This window comes from Hakea prostrata, chromosome 1, assembly GCF_041222555.1.
Source record: "Hakea prostrata isolate BN-2017 chromosome 1, UWA_Hpros_2, whole genome shotgun sequence".
In the NCBI taxonomy this organism is placed as follows: Eukaryota; Viridiplantae; Streptophyta; class Magnoliopsida; order Proteales; family Proteaceae; genus Hakea; species Hakea prostrata.
In genome coordinates this window covers 72321349-72335520 of record NC_142600.1, presented here as the reverse complement: position 1 = coordinate 72335520, position 14172 = coordinate 72321349, and the positions used below count along the sequence as shown (strand labels likewise).

Sequence of the window (14172 nt, the reverse complement as noted above, 5' to 3'; positions counted from 1 at the left end):
AAAATACTACTAATCTTATTAATTATCTCACCCGATTATTGGACAATTCGGGTCAAGGTCAACACGTAAATTGAAGATGAAGACGCCATTACAGGTGACTGGTGACTGGGGGTTACACGGTAAGGTCCGAATGGATCACCCGAAAAAAAAAAAAAGAATAAAAAAAAAACAAATTATCTCGACGGAAAAAGCTGCCGGAATATTCGCAAAAGGCAGGGTTTTGGAGGTAAGAGTTTGCCTTTCCCGAAAACTATAAATACTTCTCAACTCCCCAAATTTTATGCCCTAGATACGATTTTTGTAAGGGGGGGCTTGCCTTCGCCTCCCTTGACCGTGACAGTCTGATTGTAGCGAAATTAAGCTTCTAACAGCCCCTAAAACCCTACTTTTCGTATCAATTACTCTTTGGAATCTATGAAACCGTCTTCTCTTTAGGTTAGAGAGCTTCAGTTAGAACTGGATATGGCGTCTCTTCCTTCTTCTTGATTTACTGAAACAATCAAAAGATGGAAGCGGCGCTGGTTTTTATTTCTTGGTTCTTAATTATTCTAGTTTTAGTGTGAATTGGTGAGCCGCTTGCTAGTTGACGATGGATGCAGTGGAGTTGCCTCTTCCGGCGGTGGTGGCCGTGTCTAAGCTGTTGAACGCCGAGGGTTTTAGTAAAGGTGCAGTTTCTACGGTTGATGAAGCAGAAGTGCGAAAAACTGAGGTTCGTTCCGTTATTGGAACCCCTCCTCCGATTAACGGTTGGATCTCTTCGGCTAGCTCTAAAGGTAAACTTGTAGTCTTCTCTTACGCACTGTCATTACTCTTCCCACTGGGGGTTGGTTATGTTCTATCGTGAACCTGTGACTCATTTCATGTTTCACTGTTCATGCTATCTAGAGCTTGATGTTATCTCTTTCTTACGTTCGTGTTTCTTTACTTCTCTTTGCCCACAATATGTGATTATGTTTTATGGGACTATTTTTACTGGTACTTTGGCATGAAGATGTATGCTCAACGGAATTTATTTATTTATTTATTTAATGTTCTATGAATTTGTGTCCATTTTTGGGTTTTTGTGGCATCAGTTTCTTGAGTTGTGACTGTGGAACACACCATTTTTTCTTCTGTTCCGGGCACTATAAGGGAGGAAAGAAGTTTTAACATCATTAACCCCTGGGCATTGAGAATTTCAACATTCACTTTGCTTTGTAGTTCCGCAATGGTATAATACATGCTTGGAATAGTTTGCATCCGCACCCCCCCTAAAAAGAAGAAAAGAAGAAAAAAAGAAAAAAAGAAAAAGATGAGAAGAAAACATAAAATAAAAAGATGGAAAAATTAAGAATAACAAAAAGGGGTGTAACATTTTCAAGCATTAGGTTTGGTTTTACCATTTCTATTGCTGTCATAGTAAACTTTTTTTCTTTTCTTTCTTTTCCTACAGGTATGCTTATGCATTTGTGTGTAATGCATGGTTACTTGTCTAATATTGTCGCTGTCAGAAAGATCTCTGTCACTTTAGCATATTTTATGTTCTTGAGAGCTTCTCCATCACATAAACTAATTCTACATTCTTTATGTATATAGCAGATGTAAGCCATGTTGTTATCACTTCAGATCAAGATTCCACTTCCAGGCACAGAAAAGCTGACGTTGGACTTTCCTGTGATGAAAAGCAACGTTCCAACTCTCAGGTTGAAAGTATTACAGAACAATGTGGGAGCGTAAATGGTTCTCTTTTTATGTTGCCCAAGAGTGCAGGTAAACTCTGTAGCCGAAAAGCAGGAAAAGGTGAGAGTGGTAGCTCTTGCTCGAAGAGACAAAGAATCTATCAATTGGAAGATACCATGAAGCATGATGGAATTGATGGTAGTAATTTGACATCTGAGAAGCCTGCATCCAATCAAGCAAAATGCACCTTCACTGGTATTATGTGTATTTTCATCTCAATATATGTTTACATGTTTATGTATGTGTATAAACATGTTTAAATCCGGTATTTATATATGCGTAGAAATGTTTTACAAGTGTTTGCTTCTTTAGTTTAAGTGTCATCAGTGGATATTACCATAGTTTCCAGGACCATGATGAAAGGGACAAGGTTATCCTGACAATCAATAGGTTCAAGGACCATGACAGCACACGTTGCTTCACTCTTTTAATTGGATGAGCTGCAGATTTGCACCACGTTGTCATTGTAGATATGTATAATAATCTGACTACCAGATTAGCTGTGAAGTTCATGCTTACAATCCCTAATATGGTATGTTGACTAGATACTTGATGAAACGATCTCAATTTAGCAGTGAATCTGCAAATGAAGAGGTTTGTAACCATGGTAGGAGATCTCGCTCGAAAGCGAGATCTCGCTACCATGAAAAACTAAGATCTCGACCATCTTGGCGAGATATGCCATTTTTTGGGCATCAACTCGGTAGCCCATCTTGGTGGGTTTTAGGGTCCTAGTTGGGCTAAAACTTGGTATTTAGTCTATTTAAGGCCTTTTGAACATACTAATGGCCTTGGATTTGAGAGAAAACAGCCCTAAGTATGATTTCTAAGTCTACCCATAGTGTGAAACCGAAATGTTGTAGGATTAGAGAATGCAAGGTTATATAACATGTAATATAAAACCATTAATGCTGTAGGATTAGAGTTCCAGCGAGATATGGCAAGATTTGGGGCGAGATATGGCGAGATATGGCAAGATCTTGAGCGAGATATCCCATTTCGTAGATCTCGCCCTTGATCTCGTCTCGGTTTATGAAAAAACCAAGATATCTCGCGAGATCTCTCCGAGATCTCCCATCATGTTTGTAACCATTGTCTAAACCACTTCTTATTTGAGATGATTCAAGATCTTCGTTTTGACTTGGTTTGGTTGGGCAAAAAAGCAAGTTGGGACGAGATCTCGGCTAGTTGGTGCTTTGATTTTTTCTGAACTCAAAGCTAGGTTTGACTTAGTTAGGTCATGGAACTTGGTGTACGGCCTGTTTGGGGTCTTGTAAACCCAGTGACTCAAATGTTTGAATATGGAAATCGCAAATAGAAGTTTTGACATTAGACCTTAGGTTGGTAGGTTGTCAAGTACAGTACTATACATTTAACTGATGAGTTAGTAGTACAAAGCATACAAAAAGGATGTGCCCAGTGCTTGAGGCTCCCTGATTGTGTGGTTTTTCTTTTTTTCCCTCTCGCCGGGGGGTGGGGGGGAGGTCATAATGTAAGGCTTTTGATAGATAGGGTATTTCTAAGAATTAAACCAATTGATTAAAATACCAAGATCTTAAACCATCTCTGTTTTTTGTGATAGCTGAATTCTAAATACTTTTCGACAAGGAGAGCAAAAATTGAATTGTGAACATGGGAAAAGTGAAGTACCACTCCTTAACTTGATCAGTAAGGCTCCTTGGGAATAGTCTTATCATCAGACTATCATCATGGGCCACATCAGCGCATCAGGGGGGTGGGCAATTGGGCATAAAGGGATTTCACGTATGTAAGGAAATCCCAGAAAGGTGGCAGGTTTGAAACTATGGCCTACCTGCCCCTGCCCTGCTGTGTTGGGTGGCCAGTTTAGCACCCCTCGTCACATCCCCTCTTCCTTGACATTGATGAGACAATATCCTCTTCCTTTTCCTTTTGTTTTTATGTTCCCCCCCCCCCCCCTTTTGTTTGGGGTTTTTTTTGGGGGGGGGGGGAGGCTTGCCATTTAAGGCATGAAAACATTTATAAAAGCACTGAATTACTTCTATTCGTTTGATACTTCAAACTATTTCACTTAAGGACTTAAAAAGCCACACGTTGTGACTGGGATGTGGGAATGTAGCCTTAGATTGAAAGGTTCAGCAAAGGGCCAATTGCCAGGAGAGTGAAAAAGAAATCAATTCCAATGAGGGTGAATTAAGGAAAAATTAGGGTTTGCTGATGTTAGGGTTTCTGGAGCTAGGTTTAGGGATGGATTAGGTTTCTAGTGTTTAGTCTGATGGGGGAATGTTCAGGCCAAATTGTGGCCTAAACTGGTGGTGGGAAGGGGGGTTTTGGGGCAAAATTTAGGGCTTGATGGAAGTTTCATATGGAGGGGGAGGGGTCTTGGATGAGCTTCGATTGAGTGGGAGGGTTAGTGTGTAAGATGTTTCTCCAAATATTAGCAGATTCTCATGGTGAGAAGGAGTTGATCGGAAAATCTGCAGTAAATTTGGGTTTTGGGTTAAGTTGGGCTGAAGAAATTACTTTCTGACTATAGCTTAGTTTGTGGTCAAGAAATGCTAGTATCGTGTGCAGTCCTTGTACCCTTTGGATCTGCATCAGAATGTCTTAAAAAATGCACTGATAACTAGAAATTATTCAGAGCCTTAGAGACAAGTATCAGTCAATGTTTTAGGTCATGGGAGGCTTTCCTCCCATGATTTTTGAGGCAAGGAGCTGATTATAGTTGTGGGACATCGTCTAAAGGACTAGTAAGGTTTATGCATGCTCTCATAATTTTTTTTCTTCTTCTTTTGAGTGGATACATAATATTTTATTTGATGATTTTGTGCTTTATTATCTTTACTATTATTTTCATTATTTTTCCTTTGGTGATATAATTTTTCCAAGTTATACAGTTATACATTTCCCATGAACTAGTGTCACCTAATAGACTGTAATTGTTCTTTCAAAAGATCAGAAGAGCACCTAAGAGACTGTAATTGTTCTTTCAAAAGATCAGAAGAGCACCTAATAGACTGTAATTGTTCTTTTTTTTTTTTTTTTTTTTGGGGGGGGGGGGGGGGGGGGGGATTGGAAAAAACCACGTAAGTTGATAATACAAAAACAAACCTTTTCTCAACTAAATGGGGTCGGCTACATGGATTCTTGCCCTCCAATCAGTTCTGTTTGAGGCCATGCTAGATACAGTGCCTAAGCTATGCATATTCTTTCTCACCACTTCTCTTAAACTTGATACATGGCATAAGTTGATAATGCAGCTAATTTAAACTTTACTTCTATTGGAAGAGTTTCCGGGTGAATGGGATAAAAGAATGAATGACCAAAACTTTTAGACATAAAGCTGATCAGCATTTTATCCATGGTCTGGTTACTCTCCTTTTGTCAACCATAATGTAGATGGCAAGGATTGAGGGATTGACTTAGGAGTTTGACTAGTACGTAGGAGACAACATTGCAAATTGATGTGGATAGGTTATGTTCAAATCCGTTGATTAAAAAGCCTGGGATTTCTTGTGCATTGATTATTGAATAGGGTGCCATGTACAATGTACTAACTTGTTCCCATCTAATATTGGTTGGTTTGGTGGTTCGGAGTGGTTGTTGCCAATTCTTGTAATTATAGTGGATAAGTATGTCAGACGGTTCTGAATTCTGACTGCATTTAAATGAGTGATTTTCTGTTATAATGGATAGGATGATCAAATCCATTGATTAAAAAGCCTGATATTTATTGTGCATTGATTATTGAATTGTCTGCCATGTATAATGGACCAACTTGTTCCCATCTAATATTGGTTGTGGTTCAGTGGTTTGGAGTGGTTTTAGCCAAATTTTGTAATTATAGTCGATTAGTATGTCAGATGATTCTGAACTCTGACTGCATTTAAATGAGTGATTTTCTGTTATTTAATTAGGTATGTGTTGCTTAGATTTGAAATGAAAGAATTTTAAGACTTAGTCATGCGTGTGTGCTGCCTTTGACTCTCCTGTACCTATTTGGGCTTCTATTTGAAGATGAACTGGGTCTGTTGTTTTTTTAATTATTATTATTTTTTCTTAAAGGTCCAATAAGATGCTTAGGAATTAATTTAAGCAGGAGGTTGTAATTTTTCGCTGGAGAATTTCTTTTGTTATAGTCATTAGTAGCAAGTTAGAGTTATAATTCATTTCAATTTTAGAGCAAAGAAGAGTCGAAGCCAATTTCAATTTCACTCTAGGACTAGGATTACTGAGTCTTAGGTACTTCTGTAAGCAAGTTATTATTCATATTTGGTTAAGAGGATTTGAGTTCCTTTTTATTGCTATCGTTGAGCTACAATTGCATAACAATGGTTGCCTGACCATCTTCTTCACCCCCCTCTTATGTGGTTTCTTCTCTCTGCAACTCAAATTTCTTCCAAGTTTCTCTCTTCTACTAACCAAGTAACCAGCCCTACTATAAATGGTATTAGAGCATCTTCTTCCCCAAGTATTTTTTTTTTCTATTTTCTATTTTTGCTATATGTTACCGGCATTGAAAGTAAGAGGAGCAAACCCTGCCACATTGAACCCACAAACTCTTCTTACTCCTGTTACCTCTCCAACTCTCTCTCTCATTCTCACATTCATTCCTGTCATTATCCCACTACTTCCTCACACCTGATTCCCCTGGTAATCCTGTCCTCCCTTTTACCATATGGTTTCAATTAAACCCCCTGTTTGGATTCCAATGAGTTAAGAAAGATAGAAGAGAAGGGAGTACAGAAGATTATTGACAAAAAAGAGTGGCGTACCTGTTTAAGAAACCTCACAGTGGATCACCTTTCCCTCCGAAACGGTTGGCTCTGTCCTGCATCATGGCCCCTCATTTAAAATTGCAAGCTTATGTTTACCTCTTGGAATGGTTGACCTCAGTTAGGAGACTGTCAGTAACTCTCCAAGTGCAAGAGAAGTCTTCTTTTTAAAGGAGAGACAAGATAACAGCCAGGAGGCAGCTTATGTTGGCCCATGCCCCTCGAGTCTTGCATACTTTTTAAGTTAACTTTTTTTTTCTTCTCCATAATTGTCCCCACCCCTTTAGTATCTCACTTTCCAAATCATATGTTTGTTTGTTTCTTCTTCTTTTCTTGTAGTACACGTGGGATCCTTTGTCCCCTTTTGAACTTCTATTATATTGTTTGTCCAATTGTACTTGTTTCTCTCATGGTTCCTGCTTAATCCTGTTTTAATTTTTTTTTTAGTTTTAGTTTCCCATAATAGCCTTGTAATTGTCTCTTATTACCTCTTCCCCTTATTTTGTTCCAAGTCATTCCTTTTTTAAGATGGCATTTGAGCCTGAATTTATTGCTCTTGAGAGCTTATAGATAGTACCTACAGTTTCTGTGGTAAAGTGTGCATCATGCTGGAAACCTTATGGGAGAAGTCAATGGTGATAGAAAAATTGGATGACAGAAGTGGTGATCAAGCGGAAATGCATGGTCTCAACCAAAGTTGCCCTTGAAGACTTGATTGAAGTCCAGTTTTAATTGTGAAACACCATAATCAGATTCCTGTTGAAGAAAAAGTTGTTTGTTGATGACCGTCAACGGATTGTGATAGTTGACTGTGAGATTGACTGTGAGATGCATTGTATTGTCACCCAATCAAGTCAATGTTTAAGGACGCCAATCAAGTGTTGCTGATCCTCACAAATTTATAGAATTCATGATTGAGTTTTGCTCAACATTTTGATGCAGGTCCACTGTTCTGGACCAACCCAAACCTATTTGTGTATTATGTGAATATGAACCGCGTCTGTAGTTTTTGTTAGGTTAAATAGGATATTTAGGAATCATTTTAAGTAAGAAGTGTTATTAAAATTTTTTAGTGTTTTTTCCCCACAAGTCTTGTTAGAGTCGTTAGTGGCAAGTTAGGGTTAGAACTTGTTTTAATTTCACAGTCCAATTCAATTTCAAGTTAGTTACAGGAATAGGATTGTTGAGTCTTTATATACTCTTTTAACCAGTGAACTATTCAAATTGTATGCTTAGAATTTGAGCTTTGTTTTATTGCTGTCAGTGAGGTACAAGGGCACAGCAATGGTTGTGACCATCTTTGTCTTAACCCCCCCCCCCCCACCAATGCAATTTCTTCTGTCCCTGCAACTCTAATTTCTTCTAGGCTTCCTTCTTTCCTAATGCCCTTCCATATGTATAAATTTTTATAAGCATTTGAGTTGTAACCTTCTAGATAACCTTAATCTTTATCGAGGACTCTAATTGCATACTGGAGGTTTGTATGGTTGACTTAGAATAAGGAAAGCTAATTTGTCAATAAAAAATGATAGTGTTTCTTATGTAGTAACTGATTTACTGGTATCAATTCCTGGTTTTTCTGCATCGTGTTTTATTTTCTCATTGGAGAACATATATGGAGTGGAGTATGTAAATTATTGTCTCTGTACTTTTACAATCTGTGTATTTATATCAATCGATGTCCTTTTTGTGTTTTAGATTAGATTTTGTACTTAAGGTTGGTTTTCATGTGTTCTTACCTGCAGAGAAAGGTGTTGCGAAACAAAAGCATGGTCATGATGGCAAACGTTTTAAAGCTAAGAATAAATTGAATCCTTCCTTTCCAAAGGGTGGTCCATTGAGTTCTAATTCAGTTGCGAGTGGGAACAACATCTTAGGTATACTGTCATCCTATTATATTCTTGTCTTGTCATGTTGATTATTTTTGTGGTTCTTTAGTCCTGGGAAGATCTGGATACCCAGAAATTAAATGCAAAATAGTTATGTACCTATGGCTTAAGCACACACTTAATGGTGTATTTTTCTTCTTTTTTTCTTTTGGTTTTTAATTTTTCTTTTTTCAGAGGGGGGGGGGGGAGGGTTAGTGTGGAAGAAGGATTGGTGTTCCTTTATCAGTTCCTTTTAAAATATATGGTTATTTGAAGAATCTCTTACATAAAACTTATTATTGCACTCTGATCATTGTATATCAGGAATATGTGGTCTTAAGTCGGACATTCATCATGTTTCAAAGCATGTGGATGAGCTGCCATTGAGGGAGCTCCTTGATGGTGGTTATGAATGTCCTAATTTGTGCCAAGACATAGGGAAGAAGGTGGGCACTACAAACGAAAACCTTCTAGATTCAGTCAGAAAGGCGTGCTCTGTTCTTCAGCCCAAGAGACCCGTGCAGTCCCAAAATTCCTTTGAGCTAGATAATAGCTCCAACAGAAAAGCACCATGGCTACTGATCTCTGGTTCTTGTGGCACAAGCAATATGGACCTTGATAAGGTGGATAACAACACGACAGATTTAACTTCATCCAGTGAGGTAAGTTTCAAGAGAAATCCTGGATATATGTGGGCTAGATCATAAATAGTTGTCTTGCAAAGGCATACCTCTACGTGACACATATTCAAGGGGGTGATGTGGAAATAACTGGCTTGACATGCTATTCTCTGAGCTGTCTTTTCATTTGACGGCTGAAGGTAACTGTTTGATGGCATGATCGATCCTGAAAGTGGCAGTGTTGCTTCCATGTCATCTGCTTCCTTCTAAATACCATGTGTAACCAAACCTTATGGTGTAGTCTGTCTTTGGCTATACTCAGTGGAATATCTTATATTTCTCATTTACATTAAAGATGATATAGCACTTTCAGTTAATTAGGCCTTCTGCTTTCTTTGTTGCTACAGATTCACAATTCTTGTAGCAAGCGTGGGACTTCTGTCAGTGCCAACAATTCTTCATTACTTCAGCCTAAAGATATCCTGGAACGTTTAGCACTACCACCAGACAAAGACTTGAATTCTCTCTTATTGGATGTGGCCAAGCCAGCAGTGTCCTCAAGGAGTTCTACAGATTTACGCCCAAGCAAGCTAACATCCAAGAGAGTTGGCTTGCCTCCCTTTTCTTGGTCTTATTCTACGTCATCTAAAGCAAATGCTGATGTGGGCAAGCCGTGTACAACCAGGACCACGAGTCAGGGTCGATGGGTGAGGATAGGAAGTGCTGCCGGCTTTCATGGGGATGCCCGTGGTGGTTTTTCAGATTTGGATTCGTTGAGTTACAATCTCAGTTTAGTTCCTTCAAGAGGAGTAAAGCTTGGTCTTTCTGATGATGAAAAAGTTCCGTCGGCATGTGTTAAACTTCCTTGGCATGAGCCATCATTGTCCACTTTAAGATTTAATCCAGCTTCTCATATCCCAGGTAAGACCAGACTAAGGGATTATTTGCTACATGCTTAATCCATTTCTAGAGCTTGGAGTTTGGCTATATTTTAGATTAGTTAACCTATTATTGTTTGCTTACTTTGGAAAATGATTCGAGTGCTATCTTTTCCCCCAAAACACTAGAAGCTGAACAGGATAAGAAGTATCAGGGAAATGGTGACACCTTAAAGGGCCCATCAGCAGATAATTTTCTGTTTCAAGAACAGAAGAACTGTGCAGAAAAAGAGCAGTCCAAAATTAAAAGCGAGGGTGATGGTGCAAATAGTTGCCACAGTTCTCCCTCAAAATCTTTTGGTGGTGGCTGTGATGGACATTTGTCAAATTCACTTATGCCAGAAAACTTGAAACAAGGTACTTGCGTTCAGCATCAATCAAGGACAAATCATTCTTTTCCTTTTGATCAGTTCACTCACCTATACTTTATCTATCACCTGTATCTTTTAATTGGTTGTCCCTAGAGGAAGCATGTCTCACAATAAACTTTCCTATTCTATAGATTATAGAACTCTTTCTGTAGTATTATCAGTTTTGCTTTTAGACCAAGTAGCCAGGTAAGATACTATATATCATTCTGTGACTAAATAATAGTAGTGCTGCATGTAAGGTGCATCCTCATTGATGAAATCAACCATGCATGAGACCATTTAATATGTCGTTACCTCTTGGAGGAAGAACCCAATTCCAAGACTGGGTGCATCTTTTTTGTCTTTCGTAGAATTTCTTTTCCTAGATCTATTGTTGGCAACCTAGAAATGAGGACAATACTGAAGTTGAATAGTTTCTGAGATATGCCTTTTCCCTGTGTGTGTCTGTAATTTTTTTTTTTGGTTTTTTTCTTCCCTGTTTTCGGAAATTCTGCTTATTGTCATCTAAGGCTTTTACTGTTTATTTTGTCGGCTTTGTATGTGGCAGCTGTACATTCTCCAAGGTTGCTGGTTGCTGCTCAAATACTCTGTGAGATATCTAGTGATTGCAGGAAACTAGTCCAAAGCAATGGGAAGATCGGATGGAATAAGAAACCGGCACAAAAGACCATGAAAACTTGCAAATCAAAGTGTTCAACTGGAAAAGCAGTTCTGTCTGTTGCAGCAAAATCAGTGACAGGGTCTGGTGATCTGGTCAAGGTTGCCAACCAGATGACATTAACAAAGCCACCCAAGTTCTCCTCAGCCGATAAGAAAAAGGATCTGGATTATACCAATAATCCTGGAAGAGGAATACTAAGATGGCCAACAGTCCCGATGCCAACATCAAGTACATCATCTCCTAGTAAATTAGAAAGGGCAGCAGTTTCTGATACTAAGTTATTGAGCTCTAACATGGAAAATGTCCTAGGTGCGAAATCCTTTTTGGCTCAGGCACCAGAGAAGGGGTGCAACAGTCATCAGAAGCCAAGGAAACCATTGACAGTGGATTGGGGGAGAGGAAGATGCAAGAAAGAGTAAATAGCTCCTTCAATCACGGCAACCTGGCCGTTTATTTAGGTTCTGGCTCTCGTTATGTATATTAGTTGCTAATCAAGTTCATAGTGGTGTATCTAGTGGTCTGAGGTTCATGTTTTAACAATAAATTGGAGAATGGTTAGTGTCCATTGGATTCGTTCCAGGGAATGTTGTAAATTGGTCTTGCCTTATGTAGAGCATTGGATGAGGCAATAGAATTCCCTTTTTGTTCTCTGTTTTGCCCATCTTTTATTTTCTAATCCTAATATTGACATGTCTGGAGCTCGGTGGATTCATTTGGGCATAGGCTGTTCCTACCAAATTGGCAATTTAGCATTAACATCTCTTTAGGTAATATGTATTTGTTTGGTTGGCTACTGGTGCATAAGTCGCCTAAATCAAAATCATTTATTCAAACCGAACTGATCCAGTTACAATGAAAATGATTACTATTGATCCAAAAAGAGAAGGGTGCTTCCCTGTTTAGCACTTTAGACTAGTTGGTTATAAGCCATGATGAGGGCGCCAGTGATAATTGGGCTAATGAAGGACAATTTTTATTAGCAATAATACACAAACACAAAGGGGATGTAGCTCTGATGGTATAGAGCACTCGCTGAGAACGTTTTTTTTTACAATGGAACTGATTACTACTGACCCAAAAAGAGAAGTTATTATTAAAGGGTTATTCGCTCAAGAATGGTTGATTAAGGCATGATTAGGTTGCAGTAGTAATAAATTAATGAGGAATTACATGACATAGAAGGGGATGTAGCTCAGATGGTAGAGCGCTCGCTTAGCATGCGAGAGGTACGGGGATCGATACCCCGCATCTCCATTTTTTTTATTCTCATTTCTTTCCCAATGAAGAGACTGTAGAGGCGTCAATGGGATGTGAATGAAATTGCACAACACAAAGCCTCCTCCTACAGGTAGGTCGATGAGAGAGGGTTTTATGACACATTTTATAGAGATTAGAAGAGAGTTGTGCCAGTCTTGAGAAAGACAAGAACGATGTTGGTTAGAAATTTTCTTTGTTTCTGCTGAAACATTTCTTTTGGATACATTTCTTTGATTCATTCATCCGATTACATTTATTACTTTTCATTGGATTTTGGACACTTTGTTCCTTTACATGAATTATTGAACTGTTCTTGCTCTTGATTTGGTGGTGCATTTATTATTACCGATGGCTAAATGTAGACAAATGTATCTCTTGTATTTATTATATGAAATGTAAGTATATTTATACAAACTAATATGTAACTAACTAGTATTCTAAACCATGGATCTTGTGACCTATACCGGAGGTGTGACAGATAGACTATCTTCCTAAATGTGTGATGAAACATAAATTGACAAGCTCAACTTCATGCGTAATAAATGGTTATTCGCCTCAAGAATGGTTGATTAAGGCATGATCAAGTTCCTAGTAGTAATTAAGGTAATGAGGAAATACAAGACATGACGGGGATGTAGCTCAGATGGTAGAGCGCTCGCTTAGCATGCGAGAGGTACGGGGATCGATACCCCGCATCTCCATTTTTTTATTCTCATTTCTTTCCCAATGAAGAGACTATTATAGACTTTTAGTTTTTATTTTAACATTGCTTACCCCTTAATTGAATTTGGTTCCATAGACTAGGAAAGGATTTGGTGGTGCATTTATTTTTATCCCTCATGTCAAGCATCCAAGATAGCAAGAAAGAAATTAAAGTTTGTAAAGATATTTTGATCACCAAGTATAGGCGGAGGAAAGGATGTATGGCTATGGAATCCATCACAGAATGGATGTTTTACAATAAAATCTGCATATGAAGTGTTAGAAGATTCCAATAGTCTTAGTGTGGACATTTCTTTTGATAACAGGTATTGGGAGGCCATTTGGAAGTTAAAGGTGCCGCAAAGAATCTCTTGTTTCATGTGGGTTTTAAGTCTGAACAGACTGCTAACTAATGATAGGAAGTGGAAAATGGGACTCATGAACCACTCATTCTGTAACTTCTGTCTTCATGAAGCCGAAACTAGTCTACATGTGTTTAGAGATTGCCAATATGCGAGTGGAGTATGGAAATGATTAATCCCAATGAATCAACAAGGACAGTTTCTTCAATTGTGATCGTAAGCCGATGTGGCTTTACCTAAACATTTGTGGAAATCTATCACAACAACGGAAAAGGATGGTCACCTAATTTCGCCATCACACTATATCTATTGTGGGGTTGGTGAAATCCATGATACTCATGAAGAAGACTTCACCGACCAGGAGGAGGGGTGGAAATGATAAAAGAATACTACTCACATGTGGAGGGCATCTTGGACCCGGAACATTAATCCACAATCATTATCACTAAGTGTTAGAAGAAAGGCAAAGTGGAAAAGACCAATGGAAGGGTGGCTAAAATGCAATGTAGATGTTGCTGGATGAATGGTAAAGAAGATTTCAATCAAATTGGAGGGGTTTTTCCCAACTCAATAGGGGTATACTTTGGAGGTTTTGTGCATAGAATCCCCAAGACAAGTGTTCTTGAAACTGAGCTCCATGCTATTTGTGTAGGCATATGCTATGCAGTAGAAAGAAATATGCTACATGTTTACATGGAGTCTGACTCTTCACAAGCAATTGATTGTTTGAAACTGAGTGCTCAACATCAAGGAAGGATGACAAGGATTATTGTGGCGATTCGGGGGTTGGTAGATTTGCATGGAAATATCATCATTACTCATACTAATAGAGAAGCAAATATGGTTGCCAATTGGATGGCGAAGAGAACAACAACATTGGAGTCTCCTACGCATTTCTTTTAGGAACCCCCTCAAGGTAT

General features: G+C 38.6%; 1 protein-coding gene and 2 non-coding genes across 4 annotated transcripts; all 3 read left to right on the top strand.

The window, feature by feature from the left end:
- Nucleotides 1-281: 281 nt before the first annotated feature.
- On the top strand, nt 282-11728 carry LOC149029847 (uncharacterized). Of its 2 annotated transcripts, none has more exons than XM_089142186.1 (7): nt 282-773; nt 1576-1914; nt 8219-8350; nt 8666-9003; nt 9369-9882; nt 10029-10256; nt 10818-11728. In XM_089142186.1, the coding sequence occupies exons 1-7, from the start codon at nt 590-592 to the stop codon at nt 11348-11350; spliced, it is 2268 nt and encodes a 755-aa protein (XP_088998312.1). In that variant the 5' UTR covers nt 282-589; the 3' UTR covers nt 11351-11728. The 2 variants fall into 2 exon arrangements, with proteins under 2 accessions (XP_088998312.1, XP_088998313.1); XM_089142187.1 differs by having other exon boundaries at nt 1579-1914; nt 10818-11725.
- A 384-nt stretch (nt 11729-12112) lies between these two features.
- Nucleotides 12113-12185, top strand: TRNAA-AGC (transfer RNA alanine (anticodon AGC)). Its single transcript has one exon. It is a non-coding gene; the product is annotated as a tRNA-Ala (tRNA).
- Nucleotides 12186-12816: 631 nt separating this feature from the next.
- TRNAA-AGC (transfer RNA alanine (anticodon AGC)) lies at nt 12817-12889 on the top strand. Its single transcript has one exon. It is a non-coding gene; the product is annotated as a tRNA-Ala (tRNA).
- Nucleotides 12890-14172: the final 1283 nt, after the last annotated feature.